Source organism: Phascolarctos cinereus, unplaced genomic scaffold (genome assembly GCF_003287225.1).
Source record: "Phascolarctos cinereus isolate Bilbo 61053 unplaced genomic scaffold, phaCin_HiC Scaffold_1;HRSCAF=81, whole genome shotgun sequence".
NCBI classification, from domain to species: domain Eukaryota; kingdom Metazoa; phylum Chordata; class Mammalia; order Diprotodontia; family Phascolarctidae; genus Phascolarctos; species Phascolarctos cinereus.
In genome coordinates, this window is record NW_027555514.1 from 52,013,086 (window position 1) to 52,037,750 (window position 24,665).

The 24,665-nt window shown below is 34.9% G+C and overlaps 1 protein-coding gene across 2 annotated transcripts in view; it reads left to right on the forward strand.

Moving 5' to 3' along the window:
* The window catches only part of SLC25A40 (solute carrier family 25 member 40), a 45,900-nt gene that overhangs the window by 16,039 nt on the left and 5,196 nt on the right, over window positions 1-24,665 (forward strand). Inside the window, exons 2-9 of one of the 2 annotated variants that reach the window (XM_020987468.2) lie at window positions 2,720-2,840; window positions 4,555-4,614; window positions 9,849-9,955; window positions 15,368-15,435; window positions 16,412-16,533; window positions 17,555-17,728; window positions 20,630-20,739; window positions 22,564-22,645. In XM_020987468.2, the coding sequence (XP_020843127.1) occupies window positions 2,744-2,840; window positions 4,555-4,614; window positions 9,849-9,955; window positions 15,368-15,435; window positions 16,412-16,533; window positions 17,555-17,728; window positions 20,630-20,739; window positions 22,564-22,645 (820 nt within the window). In that variant the 5' untranslated portion in view covers window positions 2,720-2,743. The remainder of the gene's footprint in view (window positions 1-2,719; window positions 2,841-4,554; window positions 4,615-9,848; window positions 9,956-15,367; window positions 15,436-16,411; window positions 16,534-17,554; window positions 17,729-20,629; window positions 20,740-22,563; window positions 22,646-24,665) is intronic. The other variant, XM_078151892.1, reaches the window with a different exon arrangement.

Consider the following 24,665-nt stretch of genomic DNA (forward strand, 5'->3'; position numbering starts at 1 on the left):
GTTATCCCCATTTTACAGTTGAGGAAATTGAGGCAGACAAGTTAAGTAATCTGCCCAGGGTCTGAGTAAGTGTCTGAGGCCCAGTTTGAACTCAAGTCTTCCTCAACCCAGGCCCAGTGCACTATCATATCATCTGCAAATAGGGATAGTTTTACCTGTATTTTAAAGGTATGATATTCAGGAAATTAGTGAAGGAAAAGGAGAAACACAAGATAGCAAATTATCGAAGTATCCTTTCTGATATGTCAGTTTGGAAACTGTACTAGAATGTATATTGTCTTGCTACTTCTTGTCTGTCTGTTGGACTTTCTTCTGTACCTTCTTTTCTTACTGAGTTTAAATAGATTATGGCTGACTGTTAAGTTATGAGTATTATATTGATAAGATTTTTTAAAAACATCAACTGATGGCATCGACTAGTTAACTAAAATGTTCCTTGTCCCGATGTCATAAATATTTGATTTTAATTAAAAACTTATTCTCTAGTAAAACAAGAAGCAAGCTCACATTTTAGTCAACCCTAACTCCAATTGCCCTTTACCTTAGATGATATAGTTCTTGAATACCTGTCGAAAATCTCACCTTGACTATACAGCAGACTAGAGTCTGTCTGCTGCATGTGTTGACTCATGTCAGTCCGGTCATCAAGCAGTTATTAAGTGCTTCCTGTGTTCCAGGTACTATGCTAAGTTCTGGGGGTACAACAACAACAAAAGAAGCAAAATATAGAGCCTACCTGCAGAGAACTTACATTCTAGTTGGGAAGACAACATGTGAATAACTAGGTACATACAAGATATATGCAGAATAGATAAAGATAATCTGAAAGGGAAAGGTTTTAGCAGCTGAGGGGACTGAAATTCCAGGCCTGTGGAAAGAAAATAAGATAGGATTTGGAGTGTCTGTCCTGTTTTACATAAATATTATTGTTGTTGTTACTATTTGAGGAGCTGGAAGTAGGCCAATGTAATTGGATTGTAGAGTACCTGGAAATGAGTCAGATGTAAGAAGGTTATGAAAGGTAGAAAGGGATCAGATTATGAAGAGCTTTAAATGTCAACTAGAGGACTTATTATTTGATCTGTAGGTTATATAGAAAGCCATTTAAGCTCATTTGCTGGGGACAGTTGTGACATGATTGTTTATGCTTTAGTGAGTGGAGGATGGATTCGAATAGAGAGTGACTTGTTACAGGGAGACCAAGTTAGAAGTCTTATTGCAGTGATCTAGGTGAAAGGTGTTGGGCCTGAACTAGGACTGTTTCTTTATGAGTGGGGAGAGAAGGGAATATATATGAGAGACATTGACAAGGTAGAAATTACATGACTGAACAACAAACAGGTGAATGTGAGTGTGGATTTGAGTATGATGCTGAGGTTGCAAGAAGGTTAAGAGATGATGTAATTTTGGCAGTAATATGGGAGTTCAGAAAGAGAGAAGGTTTTTGGGAAAGATAATGAATTCTGTTTTGGATATATTGAATTTGATATGGCTGCATGATATCCAGTTTGACACGTTCAAAAGGCAGAGAGAGATGTGTGACTCAGCTCAGCAGAGGGATTAGGGTTGAATATATAGGTCTGGAAATTATATGCATTGACATAATTGAACCTATGGAGCTAATGAGATCACCAAGCAAACTAGTGTAGAGTAAAAATAGATGAGAGGACAGGACAGAGCCTTGGGATGTCACTAGTGTGGTGTAGATAGATGAACCAGCAAAGGAGAATCAGGAGAAGTTAGACAAACAGGAAGAGAACCAGAAGAGAACCGAGTCACAGAAAATTTGCTGTTGAGTTTCCAGGATGAGATGGTCCTTGATAATGTCAAATTTTGAAGAGAAATCAAGTGGAATCAGTACTGAGAAAAGGCTTTTGGATTTAGTAATTAAAAGGTCATTGGTAGCTTTGGAGACAATGCTGAACTATGTTGTCTAGTGGGTTTCTTGGCAATCTTAGGATCCTCAAGAGTCCGGTCTTCCTGTTTGTCCAGGGGACTGTTTAATGTAGGAAGATCAGGACCAGCTTGCTGCAATGGACAGATCTCTGAAGCAAGAGTCATAGAGACCTGAGTTCTAGTTCTTGCTCTGGCATTAATGAGCCACGTGAGACAGACAGATCATTTAATCTTTCTGGGATACAGCTTTCTGTTCTGTAAAATGAAGAGGTTGAACTTGATGATCTCTATAATTTCTAATTTTTGTGAGGACACAAACCTGGCATATAATTTGAACTAATAGTAAATGTTTTTAAAATTTCATAGAAACTTAGTATCTTTGGAAGAAGATATATATATTTTGATGATATGTGCCCTTCATCCTTAACACCCATTTTTTTAGTCACATGAAAATACAGTATTTGCTAATAACATATGACTGGTTACAACATCTTACTAATAAGACACAAGATACAGTATGTAGTATGTTACATTTACCATTCCTTACCAGAAGAAATGTGTGCCCTTGGTTACAATGACCAGCGCAGATCTTATCACTACTAGAAAAAAGTATGTTCTGTTGGTTCAGTAGTCTTGACTTCATATATATCTTGTTCATTTCTTGATGACAATGAATTTATATGTACTCTTTATTATTATCAAAGCATTTGATGTTAGTATCCTAAAATGTTTAAAATGTGTTGGTATTTACATGTTGTCTACTGTTTAAATTTTATAGTTGTAAGTTTTGCTGGTTTTCCATTAATGGGGGGGGCATGTTTAGTTTTTCTTACCAGGTATTAACAATATGGATGCCGAACATACAGGACAAGAGTTTCCCAGAGTGACACCTTTGCAGCAAATGATTGCCTCATGTACTGGAGCTATTCTTACATCACTAATGGGTAAAAAGAATCAACAAATTCAAACTTTTAGAATTTATGTAACTTTGTGAAAAGATTATTAAATGGGAGATAGGGAAACTTGGTGCTACTAAGTACCTCTTGTATAGGGTTGATATAGATATCAGTAATATACTCGGTACTTGAAAAATAAATAAAAAGCTAAAAACAATTTTAAAAATAAAATTGTGAGAAAAAACAGAAATTAATGATCAATGATACTGCTAATTCAATTAAACATTAAGAAAAAATACATATGTTTGTTCTCCAGGAACTTAATACCATGTAGGACAAATAAAATCTGTACACGAATAATTTTGAAAATGAAGTGGGATAAGTGCATAAGAGTAATAGTCAAAATGTTTTGGAAAATGAAAGGATGAAGAGGTGATGTCTTAGCTTTGGAACTTAATCATAGCATCATCAGCTTAGAGCTTGATCTAAGTTTAACCCCCTCATTTTATAGATGAGGAAACTGAGAAGTTAAATGACTTCCTGGGTCATATCACTGATAAGTTCCTAAGGTAAGATTTAAACCCAGGTCTTTGTGACTGTCAAGTTTAGCACTTGTCAGTGCTGTACCATGCAAATTCTGAATCACCTTATCCTTTATTTTTACCTTCTTTTTACCATCTTTTATGGTTCTAAATTTCTGATTGTATAATGACAGATAAGTAAATACTCATGGTATAAGAATGTCATTCATAGTAGTTAGCAATTACATGCAATATTATTTGTTTGCATTGGTACAGAGTAGTTTTTTAAACCATTTGGTCCACAATGACAAACATGTTTTGGCCAAAGAATAGTATTTTAATAAATAGAATTTAATAGTAATTTAATTTGTTTAAAACATATCTCAGATAAAAGCAAGCACAAATATTTGTGATGTGCGTTCTTAATGACAACTGCCTGACTTTTGATGTGGTTATTTATCCTTGAACCTGACGATACTGTACTGATTTAAGATTCTCCTGCCACAATTTTCACAAATGTAATAGCACAGTCTGGTGGTAGAATTATTTTCTAACTGTTCATTTTAAATTATTTTTCTCTTTGCCATAACTTGTTATTTTATAATAATATTATTATTAATCTTAATTAAAAACTAGGGAAATGCTTAATAAATTTTGAATGAAGTTGTGACTTGAATATTTGAGCAGAATTGTGAAAGCTTTCATTTTATTGTTTTTAAGAACTTTTTTTTCCAAATACAGTGTACTAATAGTCTAGTTTTAGATACTAAGGAGGTGTTATTTAGAATCAGTACTGCATTTGAGGAAATACTATTTTAGAGTACAGTTTAGTATTGGCAAGAGAATCTCGCCTTAGTTTTTCTCTGTGCTTCTCTTTGAAAAAGATTCTAAATGATACAAATTAAATGCTATTCAGAAGCAAAAGACTTCTGAGAGGAGATTTTTTTTAAAATTGATGTTTGGGCGCAGCTAGATGTCGCAGTGGATAGACCACTGGCCCTGGATTCAGGAAGACCTGAGTTTAAATTTGGCCTCAGACACTTGACAGTTACTAGCTGTGTAATCCTGGATGAGTCACTTTACCCCACTGCCTCACCAAAAAAAAAAAAATCATGTTTTATAGAAATCTTGTAAAAATTAATGATTTGTGGTGCTATATTTTGTGTTCCTCGAGAAGAATTTGTAGTTAATTAAAGGCATTATGTAGCCCTCTAATTGCCATTTTGTGTGTTTTTTTATAGTGACACCTTTGGATGTTGTTAAAATTCGTCTCCAAGTTCAGAACAACCCTTACCCCAAAAGTATGTACAATTTTAAAGTTATATGTAAAGGTTATGTGATTTTTAATTGTACCATATTCATTTGTATGTATACAGTGTTCCTTTTTTTCTTGGCTTTAGTAAAGTTTCCTCATTGTTATAATCCCAAAGGTCTTATAAACTAAGTGGCGTAATGGATAGAATGCTGGACCTGGAGCCAGAAAGATCTAAATTCAAAACAAACCTCAGATACTTAACTAGTTAGGTGGCTCTGGGCAGATCACTTAACCTAAGTCTGCTTCAGTTTTTTCAGTTGTAAAGTGGGAATAATAGCACCTTTCTTTCAAGTTTGTTGGGAGGATTAAATGAGGTAATATTTATTAAGTGCTTTTCAAAACTAAAAGTTTTATGTGCTATATAAATAACTTTTTTTTAATTATTGCTACTTTTATTATTATATGGCACCTTGTACTGAGAGTTGATTTTTAAGTACTGTCTTTTTCCTTACCATAACTCTTCCTTCTTATTTGGGCACCTCAATATATCTTGGTAAAGATACAAAGGAAGCTTCCTTTACAGTGCTGTTTATTTTATTTCATGTATTTAAAAGTATTACTCTGAGAATGGATAGATAGGCATAACCAGGCCACCAAAGGTGTTTGTGACACAGAAAAGGTTAGAAACTCCTCCACTTACTCATCCCCACTAAACTCAGGTCACTCTATCCTTTGCAGGCTTTATCCTATGTTACTCAGTTTGACTATGTATTGTCCTTTATTCAAACTCCTTGTTCCTTCTCCTATTATCACTAAGGCCTTGCCAAGCTGTTGTGCTGGAATTTCTCTACTATCCACCTTTTCCATTTTTACTTGAATGCTCTTGAATATATCTAGAGAAATTCATACAACCATGCTGTGATTAGGTCCACTGCAAATATGTCACCTACTCTCAGCTGAGCCCTCAATGCTTCATAATAATCCTTTTATTCTTTCCTAATTGACTGTCAGATGCTGATAATAGCTGTTCTATGTTTTCTCTTCTCATTTTCTTATATTATTCCTTTTCCTCTTTCTCTCTGGAGTTTACCAAAGAAATGGAAATCATCTGTCTAGATATTGCTATTGTCTTCTATCATGGGCTTTAAAATCCATCTACATCATCCCTCATTTTCTCTTCATTTGTCTCTTTACAAAGAGGTGGTCTTTCCCTTTTCTAAGTACAGCCCTCTTAGCTCCTTCACTTGATGCCATACTCTCCCATCTTCTTTGGAAGCTATGACTTTTTTCATTTTTAAATGGTAACTTCAAAACTCTGGTTTCTATATATAGTGTTTTGTTTTGTTTTGTGTTTTTAACCTCAACAAATCTGTTAAATCTTAAATCTGTTCACCTTTATTCACTGGCCTGTAATCTTCTAGGTTCATCAGTTTAGAGGTGGAAATGACCTTAAAACATAAAAGGTGAGAAAGTACCTTAAAGGTCATCAGAGTTCAGCTTCCTTTTAGTGCTCTTTTCATTTATGATATACTGTATTTTGTTCTTCCTTTCTGCTTACTTTATTTTGTGTTAGAGTTCCCTAAATTCCTTGCATTTGTTGTTTTTATGGCTCAATGGTAATTACTTTATGTTCATATACAACAATTATTAGTAATTTCCTGATGAATACTTGCTTTTTCTCTAGTCTTTTGCTTCCCAAAATAGGATGAATATTTTAACATAAAAGGGCCTTTCTGTCTTTAGTCTTTTGGAGTTTATGTGCTGCACTGGAATTGCCACTTGCCACATCTCTGACTTAATTCTAAATTTTTGGATCAATTGCTATCCAGAACAAATTCACAATTGTGATAACAATACATTTGTGTACCTAACTCCCCAGCATTGACTATAACCATTTTTGCTCATCTTAAATGTAAGGAAAAAGTTTTAATTTACATTCTCATATTTTTAATGACTTGGAACTATCTTTCACATGATTGTTGATGGTTTGCAGTTCTTCTTTTGAAAACCATTCATTCATATCCTTTTACCGCTTATCTACTGGGGAATAACTCTTTATTATATATTTGGTTCACTTCTTTATATATCATGGATATCAGAATTTTATCAGAGATATCTGATGTAAAGATTGTTCATCTACTTATGGTTTCTTCCAGATGTATTAATTTTGTTCATTCCAAAGCCTTTTAATTTGAAGTAATAAAAATTGTCTGTTTTATCCTTTACATAGTCTTTTTTTCTCTAGCCTTATTTGGGTAAGAATTTTTACCCAGCTGAAGTTGTGAAAGTTCCTTCAGTTTCTACCTAATGTTTTTTAAAAATGATTTGGCATTTTATTTTAGGAAATGCATCCCTTTGAAACTTTTTGTAGTATATGGTTCAAGATAATTGATCTCACCCTAATTTTTGTCAAAATACTTTCCAGTTTTCCTAGTAGTTGTTATCAAATAGGGAGTCATTTCCCCATTAGTTTATATTCATAATAACTCAACCACAACAAATAACTGTAGTAACCCACTTCACAGAATTGTTGTGAACAAAGTGCCTTATAAATCTGCAAGTGAGTTGTTATGATGATCCTAGAATACTCCTAATTGAGGATTAGAGGCTAACATTAGTTCCGGAGTGAAACATGGTGCAGGTGGAAAAAATACTGGATTTGAAGCTCCTGATTGTGGAGTCTGTGGGTTTGAATCCTTTACCCCTGATCTTGGTCTTTTTGAGCATTGGGTTACTGCACTGAATTGTTTCTTTTCCAGGCTTGATTATTATGCCCTTTGTGCACTCTGTGATCTAGCCAAAATGACTTTCTTGCCATTTCCTGTACTTGGCATTCTGTCACCTGCCTCTAACTTTGCACAGGATGCCCTTTTTACCTGAAATGCATTCCTTCTTTATCGTTACCTCCTAAGATCTTTAGCTTTCTTCAGAGTTCTTAGCTTGGAGGGGACTCCTATGGGAATTCTGTCCTGATCTTTCCCTAGCCTCTCCTTCCTCAGATCATTTGTGTATAGGAACTTATGTTTACATATTTTATTTTCCCTCTTCCCAGTAAAATATAAGTTCCTAGAGGTCAATTTTTGTTCTCCTTTTTGCCTTTGCTTCCCCTGCACGTGGTACAGTGCCTTATACGTGAAAGATCTTAATAAATTCTGATTAGATTGGATTGGGAGGTTGCCAGGTCTGGGAACAGCAAGTAAGCCAATCTGAATATAATTATAAAGTATATGAAGAGAGTAATGTGAAAGGTGTCCAGATTGTGAAGGGCTTTAAATGCCAAGCTGAGGAATTTATATTTTACTTGATTCTTGAGCAAGGAAATGACATGGTCAGACTGAAACTTTAGGAAAATGTAGGTATAGTCCTTTAAGAATCATCCAAGGGTGCTAAAGCTTAGAATGAAGTGAGGCAGACAAGAAATGCTAAGGCTGACCAAAAAAACTTTTTTTGGTTTTAGATATGTTAGGGAAAAGAAGATGATCAAGGAAGAGATAGGAACAATGCGTGGCATGGAAGGGACAATGATAAGAGCAGAAGGAAGGGAGAGTTGTTCAACTCTTATTTTGCTTCTCTTTTTTATTCCAGGGAAAGTAATCATTAAATTAGAGTATACAGAAATAAGTGGCTAATAGGACATCAGTGCCCAAGTTAAGTAGGGAAGATGGTAAGAGACTATCTCTTGTGCCCTTAGTGAGTTTTGAGTGGCTGTGTCAGATGAACTACATTCTCACTAAGAGAACTGGCACAGTGATCTTTGAAAGAAGATAGAAAATGGAAGACAGTACTGTAGGACTGAAGAAGGGTGAATGTCCCAGTTTTCCAAAAGAGGGAAGAGAATAAAGTCTGAAACCATAGGCCAGTGAGCTTCACTTTTCTTCCTGACCAAATAAGTAGTGATCACAAAGAACAAGCATGGATTTATCAAGAACATGACATTTAATACTAACCTCATTTTCCTTTTTGATAGGGTTACTAAACTAGCAGATCAGAAAAATTATGGAATTTGTTTACCTAGATGTTGATGAAACATTTGAAAAATATCTCATATTATTCCTGTAGAAAAGATGTGGGCTACACTGTGGTACAGTTAAGTGAAATCAAAACTGACCAAGTCAAGAGAATCATAAGCATTTAGAAGAGATCTCTGGTAGAGTGACTGTGAGACCTGAGTTTGACCCCATACTGTTGGCCATTTTTATCAGTGATTTAGATAAAGTAATAAGTGGAATACTTGTTAGATTTCATGCAAAGGTAGGTAGTAGGGAATAGCCAATAGTTAACAGTGTCAAGATCCAAAACCATGCTAGAATGATAGGCCAAACCTAATAAGATGAAATTTAAGGTAAAAGATAGGGATTGGACTTTTGATTTCATTGGCACAAGGAAATCTCTTCCTACTAGTACAGGTCAATGCCTTCTTGAAGCTTACAGTCTTGTAGAGTTGCCTAGAAAATTGTGAGGCTCAGGGACTTTCTCCAGATCACAGAACCTGTGGGTGTCAGAAAGTGGTCATGAACCCCCAGGTCTTCTTGGCCCAGAGGCTAGCTTTTTCTCCACTTTGCCACACTGCCTTTCAAAAAAATGAAATTTAATAGAGGTAAATGCAAAGTCTTATACTTGTGAAGTTGATTTTATAACCCCAATTCAGGCTGGGGTAGGTACAGCTAGATAACAGTCTGAAAAAGACCCATGCATTTTAGTAGTCTGCAAGCCCAATATACACAAACATTGTCATACGGCAACCCAAAAAAGGTAATGTGATCTTAGGCTGCTTTAAGAGACACCTGGTGTCCAGGACCATGGAGAGGGTCATCCTGCCCTGATTCTCCCTATTCAGACCATATGTGGATGCCATATTGTGTTCAGTTCTAGATGATTAGCTCAATTGTCAAGTGGGCAATAACCAGAATGGTGAAAGGATTGGTGAAAGAGACTGGGAATATTCATAGTGGAGAAAAGAGGCCATGCTAGCTACCTTCAGCTAGTTGAAGAGCTGTGTACTAGGAGTAAGACATGTTCTACTTGGACTAAGAGGCAGTGGGCTCTCCCTCACTGAAGATCTCTAAGTGAAAACTGAATGACCATCTGTTAGCTCTAATGTAGAGGCTTTCCTTGTTCAAATATACTACAGCTAGATGTTCTCTAGGATCTTTTACAGTTCTGACATTCTGTGATTCTCTGATCAGGGGTTAATTTTCAAGATCAGCAAGTAAACTTTCAGGGTGCATATCAATAAAGGGAATGCCATTATTTGAAATGACTTCTGGTATTTTTCATTAGGAAGATGTTTTTTATATTGTAATGGACTGATGGATCATCTATATTTCTGTGACGAGGGTAGCAACAAAGCATGGTACAAGAAGCCTGGCCGCTTCAGAGGAACATTGGTAAGGAAATTGCACTAAATCATAATTTTCCATTTTTAAGTCCTATGCAGTAATGTAAAGTCTCTTTATAGCATCAGTTCTTAGTTATAATTTAGTGGAAGTTAGAAAGGACCACAAAATCTCTTCCACTGCCTGTGTGATGTTAGACAAGTTACTTAGATTCTTGGACCTCAAATTTCTCATCTCTAAAATGAAGGGGTTGGACTCTATGGCCTTTGAGGTCTCCTCTAGCCTGAGGTCTGTGATCCTAAATGCTTTTCTGTTCATTCCTTATTTACATTCTTTGCTCGGTTGATGGTTTTTCCATATGCATCCTATTGCTTGAAGATGGTTTTATTTCTCTTCCATTATTTGTTTTGGGTAATATGTAAGTCTTGCTTAGGCCAGAATGAAGTTTGAAAAGTGATGCTGCCCATTCTCACAAAGAAGAGAAAAAGCAAGGAGTTGTAAAAATTAAGGACAGGGAGAATGACCTGAATACCTTTTCGTCCTTTCCCTTCACTCAGATTTGATTCCCACTGATGAAATTCGTTTGTTCTCTCTAAACCTTAGTTTCCTCATCTGTAAATTAAGGAGGTTGGACTACATAATCTCCAGTGTCCTTTCTAGCACTAACATTCTGTGATTCTATAGTTTTGTGATTTTAAGGTCTTTGCAATGTGAATAATTTATGGAATTGTCATAAATTCTTAGGGGCAGCATGGAGTAGTAGTGGATAGTAGTAGTGGATAGCTGTCCTCAGTGTCAGGAAACTGGAATTCAAGGCTCATCTCTGATAACATACGGGCAGCTTGACCCTAGGCGAGTCCCTTAACCTTTCAATACCCCAACAGCTCTCTCAGGACTTTTAAATGGTAGAATAAGTTGCAGATCTGCATTAGTACTGGAGGTTTCCACATCAGGGGGTTTGGTGTACAAATGAAAGCACAAATCCAAACTAAGAAATTCATTTATGTCATACACCCATATTAAAGTGAAGCAGAGCTCAGAAACCTAAGAATTATGACCTAATTATAACATGCAGGCCAGTGACTGCTCTTACCTGCTTTTATGCCCCCTTTGTGAGCTCCTTTGCAAGTTTGTTTCCTTTGCCCCTCATCCCACCCACAGCTATGTAGGCAAATCATTAAACATAATCCCAACCTTCAAAGATTTTACAAAATATATATAGTTGGACACAGCACAACTGAGGACCCTTCCAGCTGGAAACCTGTAATCTCATGGTACCTTTCCCACTAGATAAGTAGTCAGATATACAAATACCTTTCAGTAGGAGAAATGTACATGTTCGTCTACAATTGCAAAGATTGTTTCCTGTCAGTAATGAGAACGATGCAAATTGAAGTAACTCTGAGGTTTCACTTCACACCTATAAAAGTGGCAAAGGTGATAAAAGAAGGAAAAAGTATTGGGGAGGTCCTGGTAGTAAAGGCATACTAATATTCTGATAGAGCTGTGGAGTGTTCCAACCATTCTGTAGAGCAATTTGGAATTATATGGAGAAAGTCACTAAACTGTTCATATTTTTTAACCCCCCCAGTGATAACCATTCTCTGGGCATTTACATTAAGGAGATCAAAAGCAGAAAAAAAGGTTTTGTGTATAATAAAGAAGAATCACTGCAGTATAACACACAGATAGCTGGCCTCAGGAAGACCTTGAGTGAAGTCCTGCCCCTGATACATACTGTCTATGTGATCCTGAGCAAGTCACTTAACTTCTCATTGGATTAGGCAGCTCCCCGTGACTGCAACTTGTAGAGAAGGTATAAACCTGCATAGGCAGAGGGAGTTCCTTGTACCATTCCATTCTTTAAGCCCTTTATAAAACAGATATGAATAGAAGCATTCTTTATGGTAACAAAAAAAAAAGTGAAATGCAAACAAAATGGATAGCCATTGATTGGGAATAACTGAACAAATTGTTGTATATGAATGTAATGGAATGATGTCTTTCTCCCATCTCTACCTTTTCACAGGCAAGGAATACATTCATTCCCTCCTTATTTCCACCTCTTAGAATTCCTAGGTTCCTTCAAAGCTCGGTTGAAGTGCCCCTTGCTCCTATGTAAGACCTTTTCTGATACTCTCTTCTTAACTGGTAGTGCCTCCTTTCCTCATTCCACCCCCCCCCCCAAATTCCCTTGTATTTGTTTTGATGGGATGTGTGTGTGTGTGTATACATACATACACATATCTATATCTATATATATATTCTTGTGTAGGCTGTTTCCCCTATAAAATGTAAGCTCTGTGAGGTTAAAAACTGTTTAATTTTAGTCTTGTTATTCCCTGTGCCTTGCACAATGCCTGACCCATAGTAAGCAATTAACAAATGCTTGTTAGTGGGTTGATAAATATGCCTTAACTTATTAGACTTTGAGTTTGAACAATTTTTCAAGTGGTTATTGAAAAGGTGTGATTCTTTTGAGAACTTTCTGTTCTTAACCCCTTTTGATCATTGAATTCTTCCTTCCCAGGCCACTGTGTGGGAGGGGTTCTAGATGCACTTGACACATGAGTTCAACTCACTTTCTAGATATCTTTTCTTCCTTCTCACCACCTGCCTTGCCCTATGTGGGCACTCTTCTGCTTCTCTCTATGGTTCATCTTTTTGTGTTGTCTTCCCCGTTGGAATGTAAGCTACATGAATGTAAACATACATGATCTACATTTTCTTTTCTTTTATTTCTGTTCCCAGTATATAACAGTGTGCCTGGTGCTTAATAAATGAATCTGGCTTTATCTATCTAGCTATCCTTCCTTTAAATTCTTTTAAATGTGATCTAATAAAATCTGTGCATGTCAGACTGTTTCTGCTGTTCCTTACCTTTTTCACAAACTTATCCCCAACATTCCCATCATTTACACCCTAGCAATTAATTTGAGGTCAAATTCAGAATGAACTTTCTCCATGTTATCACCTTTTAAAGAATTAAAACTTAAGAAATTGTTAGTTTTATTTTTTTTAACATAACTCCCTTCCTCCCCTCCAGTGATGTCCATATAATTGAAGTCTCCCATCAATACTATATACTTCATGCCAAATTTGTTCTCTGAACTCATTTTCTTTTTCTGTTTGTTCGATCTTTTAGTATACTCTGATGGTATATGAGTTCTCTTTCTGCCTCTATTGATTTTCACCTAAATGATATCCATATAGTTCCTGGATTTCCTCCCACAAATACCTACCAATGCTTCCCCCTCCATCATCCTTTTTACATATCCTACTTCTTTTGACTAAAATATGTACTTACAGAACCATAGGTCAATCATGGTCTAATCCCATTGAGTCTGTGGTGTCTGAGTTCAGATTCTTTTCTTTGTGATAAGCTCTCTAATTCACCTTGCTTTTTAGCCATGTTTTGTCTGACCATAAACATCTCAAGTTTTTTATTAATTTTTCCTATAAGCTCTTCAACCACAATTCTTATTTCTGTAGCTACTTCTCCTGGTATCTGGCTTGGTGGCTGTTTTCTCCATTCTCCTTTTCTGTTTCTATCCCATTGGCATTTGGGTTACTATGGTATGTGTGAATCAATTTGAGCAGTATTGCCACCTTTAATATATTGGTTTGACCTAGCCATGATATGGAATAATTCTCCACTTGACTCTTAAAATTTTTTGTTAAAATTGCTTTATCATTGATTTTCTCTGGGTTTTATGTGTCTTGTTACATTAATGCCCAGTCATTTGGCATATTTTATCATTATTGTAAATGGTGCTTGTTTTTCAGTTTCTTTTCTTTTTTTTGTTAGTGATAAAAATTGATTATTTTTGTCAGTTGGCCTTATATATTGTTATTTTGCTGAAGCCATTTATTATCTTCTTTTTTTTTTTTTGCTGATTGTTGGGGATTCTAAATAGCCACCACATGATCTACATATTGGAAATATTTTAATCTCTCCTTTGGCTATGCCTAGTCCCTCAGTATTTTTTCTTGTCATAATATTTCAAAGATTATGATGTAGAATGAGAATGCTAAGTGTAGGCATTCCTATTTTAATATTCATTGTGGGATATTATCTACTATTTGTCCATTATATTTAATGCTGTTTTTTTGTTTCAAATTCTTTTTTGTCTTATCAAAGAAAAGTCCTCTTTTAAAATGTGTTTCTGTCAACTGCTTTTCCTTAAGATAATTTATGGGGTTTTTTTACTAGTAAGATACTAAGCTTACTATTTTTCTAATATTAAACTGTCCTTGTAATTCTGGAATGAATAATATTTGATCATAAAAATAATTATTGGTGGTAATAATAGAGCACTTTAAGATTTACAAAGTGTTTTATAGTTATTTCATCCTCGCAACAACCCTTTTGAAGTAGGTGCTGTTATTATTCCTATATTCCACATGAAGAGACTGAGACTGAGAGAGATTCTGAGTTGCCCAGTCATACAACTAGTGAGGAAGAATTCAAACTTAAGTCTTCTGACCCTTAAGTCCTTGATATATTGCTTATTCTTGGCAGTTTGTATATGATAATTTTGTGCCAGTGTTCATTAATTAATACCGCAGACCTGTATTCTTACTTTCCCATCAGTAATTTTTTTTACAATGATCTGCAGAAGCATGAAAGACATGCTTAACAAGGATATTAATAGAGAAAGGGGGAACTTTCAAAAGTAGTATTCTAAGTAGACCTCATCTTTACCATCGCACAATTGATTAAAAATGTAGATAATATAAGTAGTGTCACCAAGGATACTATGAAGTAGTGAAATAGATAGACAGGGAAAGAAGTGAAACACATTCTGAAGTTTAGAAAGTTAGAAGTTTTTTGGGGCAGTAGGCAACAATGATTTGAAGAATTGGGTCTGTTTATATACACACGTGTGTGTATGTATGTGCATATGTATGTTTATATGTGCATACATACATATGTAGTAATGTATATGTAATAATGACATTTCAGTTTGTAATTTATCTTGCATAGCTTTACAAGGACTTCAGTTTGGGAATCCCAGAGTTGTACTGCTATACAAATAAGTCTAAGGCTGGAATTGATTCTGGTAAAAAGAAAAGTCATTTTGCTTTTTGATGTTGAGAGAGAACTACTTTTTCTAAATCTAAATGCGTAATGAGTCAGAATAGCAGATTGTTAGAGTGGCAAAGGTCTTAGTAATCAATTAGTTCAGTTTCAAGTTACAGTGGAAGTAGTTAATTGAGGGGAACTGACTTGACATACAGGTAATACAGCGTAAAAGTGGCAAAGTCAGGACTCAGACTCAGATCTTCCTAATATTGGCTCAGTGTTCTTTGTATATGTTACAGAGGTAGATGGGTTTTCTAACATGAGGTTAAAAAAATAATTAAAATTACAAAGTAGATTAACAAAAATGACTACCAAATCTATATGGCAGTACGTTCAGAAGAACATGATTTGTCATTTTTTTTCCAATTATGTTTTAGGATGCCTTTTTGAAAATTATTCGAAATGAGGGTATAAAATCCTTATGGAGTGGTCTTCCCCCTACACTGTGAGTTGGAATTTGATTTTTTATACTACCTGTGTTGTGTCTATGTATGATGTTACAACAGCAAAATGGGCTGATGTATTTTAGTAACATTATTGCTTTATTTCATTTAAAAAAAAGTATTACTGATTCTCTAGGTTGACTTGCCCCTCATACTGAAGAACTGAGAAATGTATATAATATGAACTGTATTATGATTTGCATTTCCTGTTCAAATAGCTTTCATTCTCTTAAAATTTCACAAAATAGCTGTTGTAGTATATGAGTTAATATGTCAACTAGTAAAGTAGGTTTTAATGATAAAATTATAATCTGACTTTATGTAGCAAAGAATTATTGTATCTACAAAGCCATTCCTTTGAAGTGACAGGATAAAATTTTGTTTGTGGCACAAAGGGTAGGTGATTTGCACAAAGTTATTAACTGATGCCAAGACTAGCACCCATGTCACTCAACTATTATTCTTTCCATTAGATCTCATTATAGATTGCTTTTTTCCCCTCAAAATGTTATCATTGAGGTCTTTTAAGTACCACATAGTGTTTTAGGTAGTTTATATAGTCTTATATGATAAATTTATTTTCCGTGTTTATAAGATGAGAGTGTCTATGCCTTGGTTCTTGGTTTGAATAACATGCAGTATTTAATTAAAAACATAACTTGGTGTCCTTTCAAGTGTGACACCCAGTATCTCTTTAGCTCTTGCCTAAGGTATTTTGATTTTTCTTTCCTCCCTAAAAGTAGGTTTGTATGGGATAGGTTGTTTGCCTTATTGAAGAGGTGAACAAGATAGGCCAGAAAAGTTTGAAAATTGCTGCTTTAGAGTACTTTGCTACAATCTTCAACCAAAACAAAGTTTAAGGGTTTTAGATTTAATCTAATTTAGCTTACTCTTATAGTGAGTAGTATAGCTTTGTTTTGGAGCATGCACTATGCTTTCTTCTGGTCTTTGTATTCTTAATTGATCTATCTCTTTCAGAGTAATGGCAGTTCCTGCTACAGTTATATATTTTACTTGTTATGACCAATTATCTTTATTTATGAAGTCTAAAGTGGAAAATGAAGCCTTCATACCAATTTTTGCTGGAATTGTGGCAAGATGTGAGTCATAAGTCTATTATGTTATTTTTAAATTTCAATTTGTAGTGTTGTTACTTTATTTGCACATCTCTGGTAGAGTAAATAATACCAGCATCATTCCAATAGCATTGGCACAGAGTGCTTTTCTTTACAATAGCTCTGTGCAGAAGCTGAAACTCAGAGATGAAGCAGTTTATTCAAGGTCTTAGAGCTCACAGATAGAAGTGCCTCAGATTCCAGGTCTAACGTGTTTTCTGTTATACCCTGCCCCCTTAGACATTATACAATGCAGGGCATTGCATGTAATGGGCATTCAATAAATCGTTGATTTACGTTGCTGCAGTCAGGATTAAAAGTCCTTTTTATGAACAGTTATGCACTTCCACAACGGCGTGAAGTATCTATCATAGAACAAGAAGTTCCTTGCCAAACTTAGCTTTGCTTCTGAAGACATAGCCTTTGAATACATGGATCCAGAATTCATTGAACCTAATGCATCAAGTACAAATTTAGGTTACCCCAAGACTGGTTGACTTCTGTGTGTTTGGATGGTTTCATATCAGCTTTAAGATCGTGCTAACTTCCAAGGACTCATTTGAAGCCAAGATGATTCTGGACTAGGCTAGAACCCCCAGATACTTCTCCATCTAGACATGGATTTTCAGAGTTGAATGAGAGGCAAGGTAGCTTATATACCCGTAATGAGAGTGATGTTTGAAGGGTGCTGGTTTGAAAGAGGTTTTTGCCCTAGGCTTTGTAAAGTTATATTTATTATACTTGAATGGATAGGAGATTGGAAAGAGAAGAAACAGACTCTCATGGGAATTTCTGTAAATGCTATCTCAGAAAATAGTGCCTCATCAATACGTGGAAAATCTGTAGTGATTTTTAAAAAAGTTATAAAACCATGGTGGCAGTTTATATTTTAGGCTTAAAATTTGGGCATAACTCGAGAAATATGGAACTTTTATTAGCCATAAGTGAAACATCAAATTATGGTTTTTTATGTGCATATTGACATATATGTGTATATTATTTTCAGTAGGTGCAGTAACTGTAATAAGTCCCTTAGAGTTGATTAGAACCAAAATGCAATCCAAGGCATTGTCTTGTAAGGAATTACATCTGTTTGTCAGACGGAAATTATCACATGATGGTTGGATTTCACTCTGGAGAGGTTGGAGTTCTACTGTTATGAGAGATGTACCTTTCTCAGGTAGGATTTACCTTTTTAATCTGTGCTGAATTTTAGATTGTTTTTGGTTATTTATATGTACACTTTGTGAGTGAATCATTTTTTAAGCTCCTTAAGGGCTGTGTTATCATCTTTTGCACCTACAAAATACCAAAATCATTGCTGAGCTTCTAGACATTTGATAGTGTTTGAATAAATAATGAGGGGTCCTATATTCAGCATATTTATAATCCAAGTTTTGTCTCTTTTAGTCTGCCATTTGACTCACATTTGACCAAATTATAGTCCGTGGATGTAAGCTTATTTTAATATTAGTCTGAGCATAACATAATTAGTAAGGTAAATTAGTGCTACTGCTGCTGCAAAAAAACCCCCATTAAAATCACCCATGAATAATTTGAAGTTCAAGTAGATAATGGCATTATTTTTACCACTGCTATCCATAGAATCTTCAAGTATAACTGAAAGTTGATTTATATGAATTTGCCTTGTTGTATGGACCATCCATAGGAAAATATCTCACAAATAAGGGGATCCTAGTTGTTGAGGAATGAAAATGAAAAGAAACTAGTGCAAAGTAACCATTCTTTGTGTAATTGAGGATAGTATTTAATGTCAAACCACTCAATTTCTACTTGTCTAAGAGCTAAATAAATTATACTTTTTCCTCCCTATTGTTTCTTTTCCCCCTTTTCTTCTTTATTACTCTCTTTTTTTATCCTTTTCCTCTATTGCTTTCTTTCCTTGCTTCTTTCATATGTGTTGACTGACATGTAGTCTTTTGAAATGTAAAATACCTATCTAGTCTTAGAATTGTATTATTTAAAATCAGTTGAACATAAGTATCTCAATCCCATCCCCATCCCAAACAGATATCTAATCTCTTTTAAAGGTGTCCAAAGGAGCTATGGCAATGCTTCTTTGCAGCTTATTCCACTGCTTAATCTTAATCAGTAAGATCTTACGTTTAATAAAACCTGTCTTCAATTTAACTTTACTTTCTGTCTTCTAGTCTTATGTAGAAAAATAAAATATTAATCAGCAGCTTCTTATATACTTACAAATTATGTATTTGTCAGAGGCAGCTGGTGGCATAGATCACTGGATTTGAGTCAAGAACACTTGGGTTCAAATCCTGCCTCAATCACATATTAGCTGTGTGACCCTGGGCAAGTCACATAACCCTTCTCAGCCTCCATTTCAGTTGTTGTGAAGATCAATTAAGATAATGTGTACAGTGCTTTGAAAACCTTAAAGAGGTACATAAATGCTTGCTAGTATTATCACTTCTCTAAACTTCTCTTCTACGTTCCCTTATTTCAGCTGTTGTGTTTTTCATAGTACCTTTTCCCGTTTTCTTGTACATTTTTAAACTCTCTAGTTTTTCCACATTTTAAGAAGCAGAGGCTAAAACTTAAGCTGAACCTAAGAATTTATTAACAGTTTGAAAAATAATTTTTTAAAATATGGAGATTATTTATCGGTTCTTGCATATCATTCTCCTTTCAAAACACATCCTATTATATGGTGTGTTTATGTATGGTTTAGCAGTAATGCATTGCGAAATCATGATTTCATTACCGTTAGCTACCAAGTTTTTTGTTATCCTTAAGTTTAGCTAGTCTTTTTCCACGCTCTATGGGGTTTTTTTTGGGGGGGGAGAAAAGGGGAAAATAGAAGAAAGGAAGACCTGCCTATAGCTACGAATTGCCATCACAACATAGAAATTAACTAATAAATGTAATTCAAGATACGATGTACAGAAACAAGTTAAGTTCTTCCGTCTTTAAACTTGAAAGGTTACCAATGACCAAATTTATTCTGATTTCGATTTTAACTCATAGACTGAAGTAGCAATTTATCCTGACTCCTTTCTAGGAGTTAGAAACATTCTGGAAAGTACTTCTGAACTTTGCATTTATATGTAGTTAAAGTTCACTTCAACTGCTTTGCCTTACCAGAAAGAATACGTCAGTTCTCCTCAGCTCACATAATTGACTGTATTGCAACTCTCTATCACAGCTCTTTGTATGTTTTCCTTCACAGTCACAACAAAGTTGTCTCAGCTGAAAGAGACCAAAAAAGTTGGACTACATTTAGTTTCCCTAGAATTGCTTTTTTTTTCCAGTCAGAAAGTTAACCAACAGCTGCTTATATGTTTCCCTCCAGTTACCTGTTTTTTTTCCCTTTGTTAATATTTCATTTAAGTTTTGTTTTTAAGTCATATAAGTCATATGTAATTTCTGAATAAATTCTTCCCAGTCCCTTTAACATCTAGACTTTCTTTGTAAAAATGATTTTAAAAAAGTTCAACTGAATCCAACTGAAAAATCAACTGCATCTGATAGTGTGTTACACAATATTTCCATACCCATAGTCTCTCCCATCCCTGCAGTGAAAGGAGGGAGATGCATTTTCTTAACTCTTTTCCTCAGTCAAGGTTGGTCACTATAATTACACAGCTTTCCATTTTTTTTTAATGTTCCTCTTATAATATTAGTGAAAAGTAATCATAGTACATAGTTTTTGATAAAGAAATCCTTGAGTCACTGGGGGAAAATAAGATGCTAAATTAAAAAAAAAAGAAAAGAAAAAATAATTTCTTGAGTATGTGCCTCTAACAAAGGGAGAAATAAGGTAGAATTTTTGTGGAAATGGTGTGGATTATTTAGATTTTTATTGTTTTGTTAAATATTTCCCAATTACATTTTAATCTGGTTCACTTTCACTCTTGACACCTCTGTATAACACCTAAAATGTGCCTGAGCAGAGAAAAACTGATCAGAAAGCAAATAGTCAATGGCCTATGTTGGGTCTGTCCCAGAGTTAGAGTTTTCTTTTTCTCCATTTATTAACATAATATAAATTTGTAATACCAGATTTTATATTTCACTTCTCAGTATTTCTTTTCTGTTTTCACAGCAATGTATTGGTATAACTTTGAAGTGTTTAAGAAGTGGCTTTGCAAAAACTCTGACAAACATGAGCCAACTTTTGTGATTAATTTTACTGCAGGGGCAATGTCTGGTTCTGTGAGTCATTTTTCTGTTATTAATATTTCAGAATAATGATGGTTATATAATTTAAAATTGTATATATAACTACTAAATGAAGTAATGTGTAAATATAATTTTTTTTGATGGGGGGAAGAGGTCTGATCTTAAAATTTATTGGCATAGAAAACTCTTTGTATGGAAACTCCCTCTAACGATGCAGATTACCAGTTCCTCTGTAGCTAATGGTTGTAGGGAATTCCCTGGGTGGCTGAAATGTTAAGTGACTTGCCCATAGTTTTCACAGTGAATCAAGTGAAGTTTTCACAATCAGAGGCAAGACTTGAACCTAGGTCTTCCTGACTCAGAGGCTAATTCTCTGTCGTTGCATCATGCTCCTTCTCATGTCACGTAGCTTTCCTAGACATTTAAAATGTTTTTTTCTAACAACAAATTAAGCTAATCAAAAATGTTTTTCTGAAATATTTACAATACTGTTTAAATGAAATAAATCAAATGCTTTAACTATGGTAAAATATATGTAAATACTAAAATAAACGCTTCTTTAAAAGGCTATCTTACATTGACAATCTGTGACAAATTTTTGACTAACTTATATGGGGTTATAGATTTCGAGCTGGTGGGGATTTCAAAGGCATTCAAGTCTACCCCTTTCATTTTATAAATGAAGAAACTGAGGGCCAGGGAGTTTAAATGACTTGTCTGAGGCTGAGGTCACACAGGTAGTTAAGGGACTTGCCCAGGGTCACACAGCTAGTAAGTGTCAAGTGTTTGGTCTGAGGCCGTATTTGAACTCAGGTCCTCCTGAATCCAGGGCCAGTCTACTGCGCCACCTAACTGCCCCAGAGGAGCCCATTTTTGAGCCTTGTGAGATCATTGGTATCTGTAGATAGCTGTTAGTAATAATTTATATTTACGTCACTGGTACTTTCACGGGTATTATCTCATTTATCAATCCTGATTTCCTGAGTGCTTACTAGTGCCTCTTAATCACTTTATATTTATTTTGTATACATCTTCTATTGACTTATCTCTGAACATGTATCCTCCAATAGATTGTAAGCCAGCTCCTTGAGGACAGGGACTGTCGTGTCTTTGTATTTATATCTCTAGAGCCTAGTATAGTTTATGGCACATTGTTGTTGTTCAGCTGTGTCTGTCTCTTTATGGCCCTATTTGGGGTTTTCTTGGCAAAGATATTGGAATGGTCCTTGTCCACCTCATTTTACAGGTGAGGAAACTGAGGCAAACAGGGTTAAGAAACTTGCCCAATGTCACACAGCTAGTATCTGAGGCCAGATTTGAACTCAGGAAGATGAGTCCTCCTGACTTTAGGCCCGACACGCTGTGCACTGTACCACGTAGGTGCCCAAAGGCCTTCCCTCACTGGGTGTTGAACCTGGGCGGTAGTGGTGAAAGTGCTGAATCTTAGTGACTAGACCACCAGCGATTCTGGCGCGTTAGGAGGTGCTTAATAAATGCTTGTTGATTGATTCATTTTAAACCATATTATATATTTATGAAGTGGGAAGTGCAAATGTTATTTCCATTTTGCATTTAAAGACTCAATGAGTTTGTCACTTGCCAGAGGTCTGACATATTTTTTTTTCTGTAATATCATATTGTCTCTCATTAGGAAGTAATCCTTATGCTTGTACCTCATATCTGCACCAAATGTTCAATTAATCTGTAGCACTGGAATCAAGGAAAATAGGATTTTCTTAATATTAATGCTAAATAGTTCAGTAATCATACAAATTGTGATGTTTGGGGGCAAGCAGGAAGTTTACTCTTAATATATTATTTAAAGATAAAGAGTAATTAGTGTTTACTTTTTGATAGATTGCATCTGTTGTGACTTTACCATTTGATGTTGTAAAAACACAAAAACAAACCAGACTTTGGAGATATGAAACTCCTCAAGGTAAGTTTTGTGACTTTTTCAATTGATTTTTAAAAAAGGTTTATTTCTTAAAGATTTTCTCTGCTCTTCTCCTATTTGAAGAATATAATCTATTATGTAGAATAACCTAGTTAGGAAATTTGAAATTTAAAAACATGTCTTCTGTTGTCCTCTGCTGACTTTAATAATTTAATTTCTTATTTCTTTTCATGAGTTTTTCCCAGAAATTCATACTGATTCAGTTTTCAGAAAAGTGATTCTGAAAGAGATTTTAGAGGAAAAATTTCTGAGATTTTAGAAACTAGCATATTTTTTCCTCAAATATCTTTGCCTATTGAAATTCTTCTCATCTTTTAAGGCCTTGATTAGGTGCTCTTTCTTCATGAAGTTTCTTTGAACCTCCTAGCCTTTTCTTTCCCCCCTTTTCCAGTCGATCTTACCACTGTATTTGTACATGCTTATCTGATAAATTATAGTTTAATGTGCTAAATACATTTCCTTTTTTGTTATTTGTCTTATTAATCACAGTTGGCGCTAAACAAATGTTAAATTTTAATTTTTAAAAATTCTCATTAAGCAAATCCCATGTTTGTGTTTGAAATGATTACAAGTAGAGTATCCATGAGGTCTAAATATAAAATGGTTTTAATGATCTTTCTCTATCATTTTCTGTTTTTATATCCCCACCTTCTCTTCTTTTCTTTCCTATGTTAATTTTTAAAAATATCAACAATAGGTAAACCAAGATATGAGGAAGGGAAAATATAGGGAAATTTTCTCTCTTTGTTCTCTTCAGTGGTTTTCCCCCTTATTTTTCCTTTCTTTCACTTTCTTGGTATATAGTGTTTTCCTGCCCATTTTTTTTTGCTTTTAAAAAATATGGTCCCTTCCAGAAGGACTGCAGCCTATTGATTGACTCTACAGATCCTTTCTGGTAGCAGCATTTCTCTTAGGCTAGGAAATAACTAGTTTAATGGCTGCTTCTTGCTCTTCAAAACTTGTGTATCCCTCAAAGTAAACTTGATAGAGGGAAAAATGCCCTTACAAGTTACATACTCTAGGATGTTATGGTGTTGTTTTTGTTCATTTATTTTATTTTATTTTTTGTAAGATCTAGAATAAAATTACAATATAGAAAAATGATGTTGCCATAAGCAATCAGCACTGTATAGTATAGTTCACATGAAAATAAGTTGGGTATTAAGTAAATTGGGGCAATCTATTTACAGTCTTTTTTTTGAAGACATTGATATATTCTGATACCTACTTCTGTTTAGCTTGCTCTTTGTTGTGCTAGACTCAAACTTTTGGTCCTATCTAACCAGAACTGGACCTGTTTAACCAAAATTGGCCCTAGGTAAAATTGTGAAGTAGCCCAAACTCATCTGTTTCACATTTCTTCATTCATTATCATTCATTGTTTTCTTCATTCATTTATCTTCATTCATTATGGCCCTATGTTAAAATAATAATAACAATTACTCTTGCTTCTTTCCACACTGCTCTTTCTAGAATTTGGATTTCCTCCCCCCCCCCCCAAAATCCCTGATCTTAGTAACTTATTATATTTGGCATTGCAAAGCCAGGATTTTTTCTTTTTAGCCATCATTCCAATAACTTGTTACTCGCTTAGATGGTGCCACCTTGGATTTATATACATAACAAGCTTTCTGAGGTCCCTTCTATCCCTGAATCTGTGACCAGGCATCTAAAAGAGATTACATGACCCAGTTTTTTAGGTGTTTTCTATTAAGGAAAAAAAAACCAGCTCTTAAAATTATAGCATTCATTACCTAAACTCTAATTATTAATTTACAAACTTAAGCTAATGTTTTAATGAAATAAAAAAGCCTAATTAGAAGTTAAAGTCTCTAGCTTATTTACTAGACTTTAGATGTTATCCATTACTCTTTTCTTCTAGTTCCTAGAAGGAATATGGGGGGGGGGGGAAGATTTTGCCAATTGATTAGATCACATGTCCTCTCTATAATCATAGAATTTCAAGCCAGAAAAGGCCTCAGGAATTGAGCAGAACCAGGAG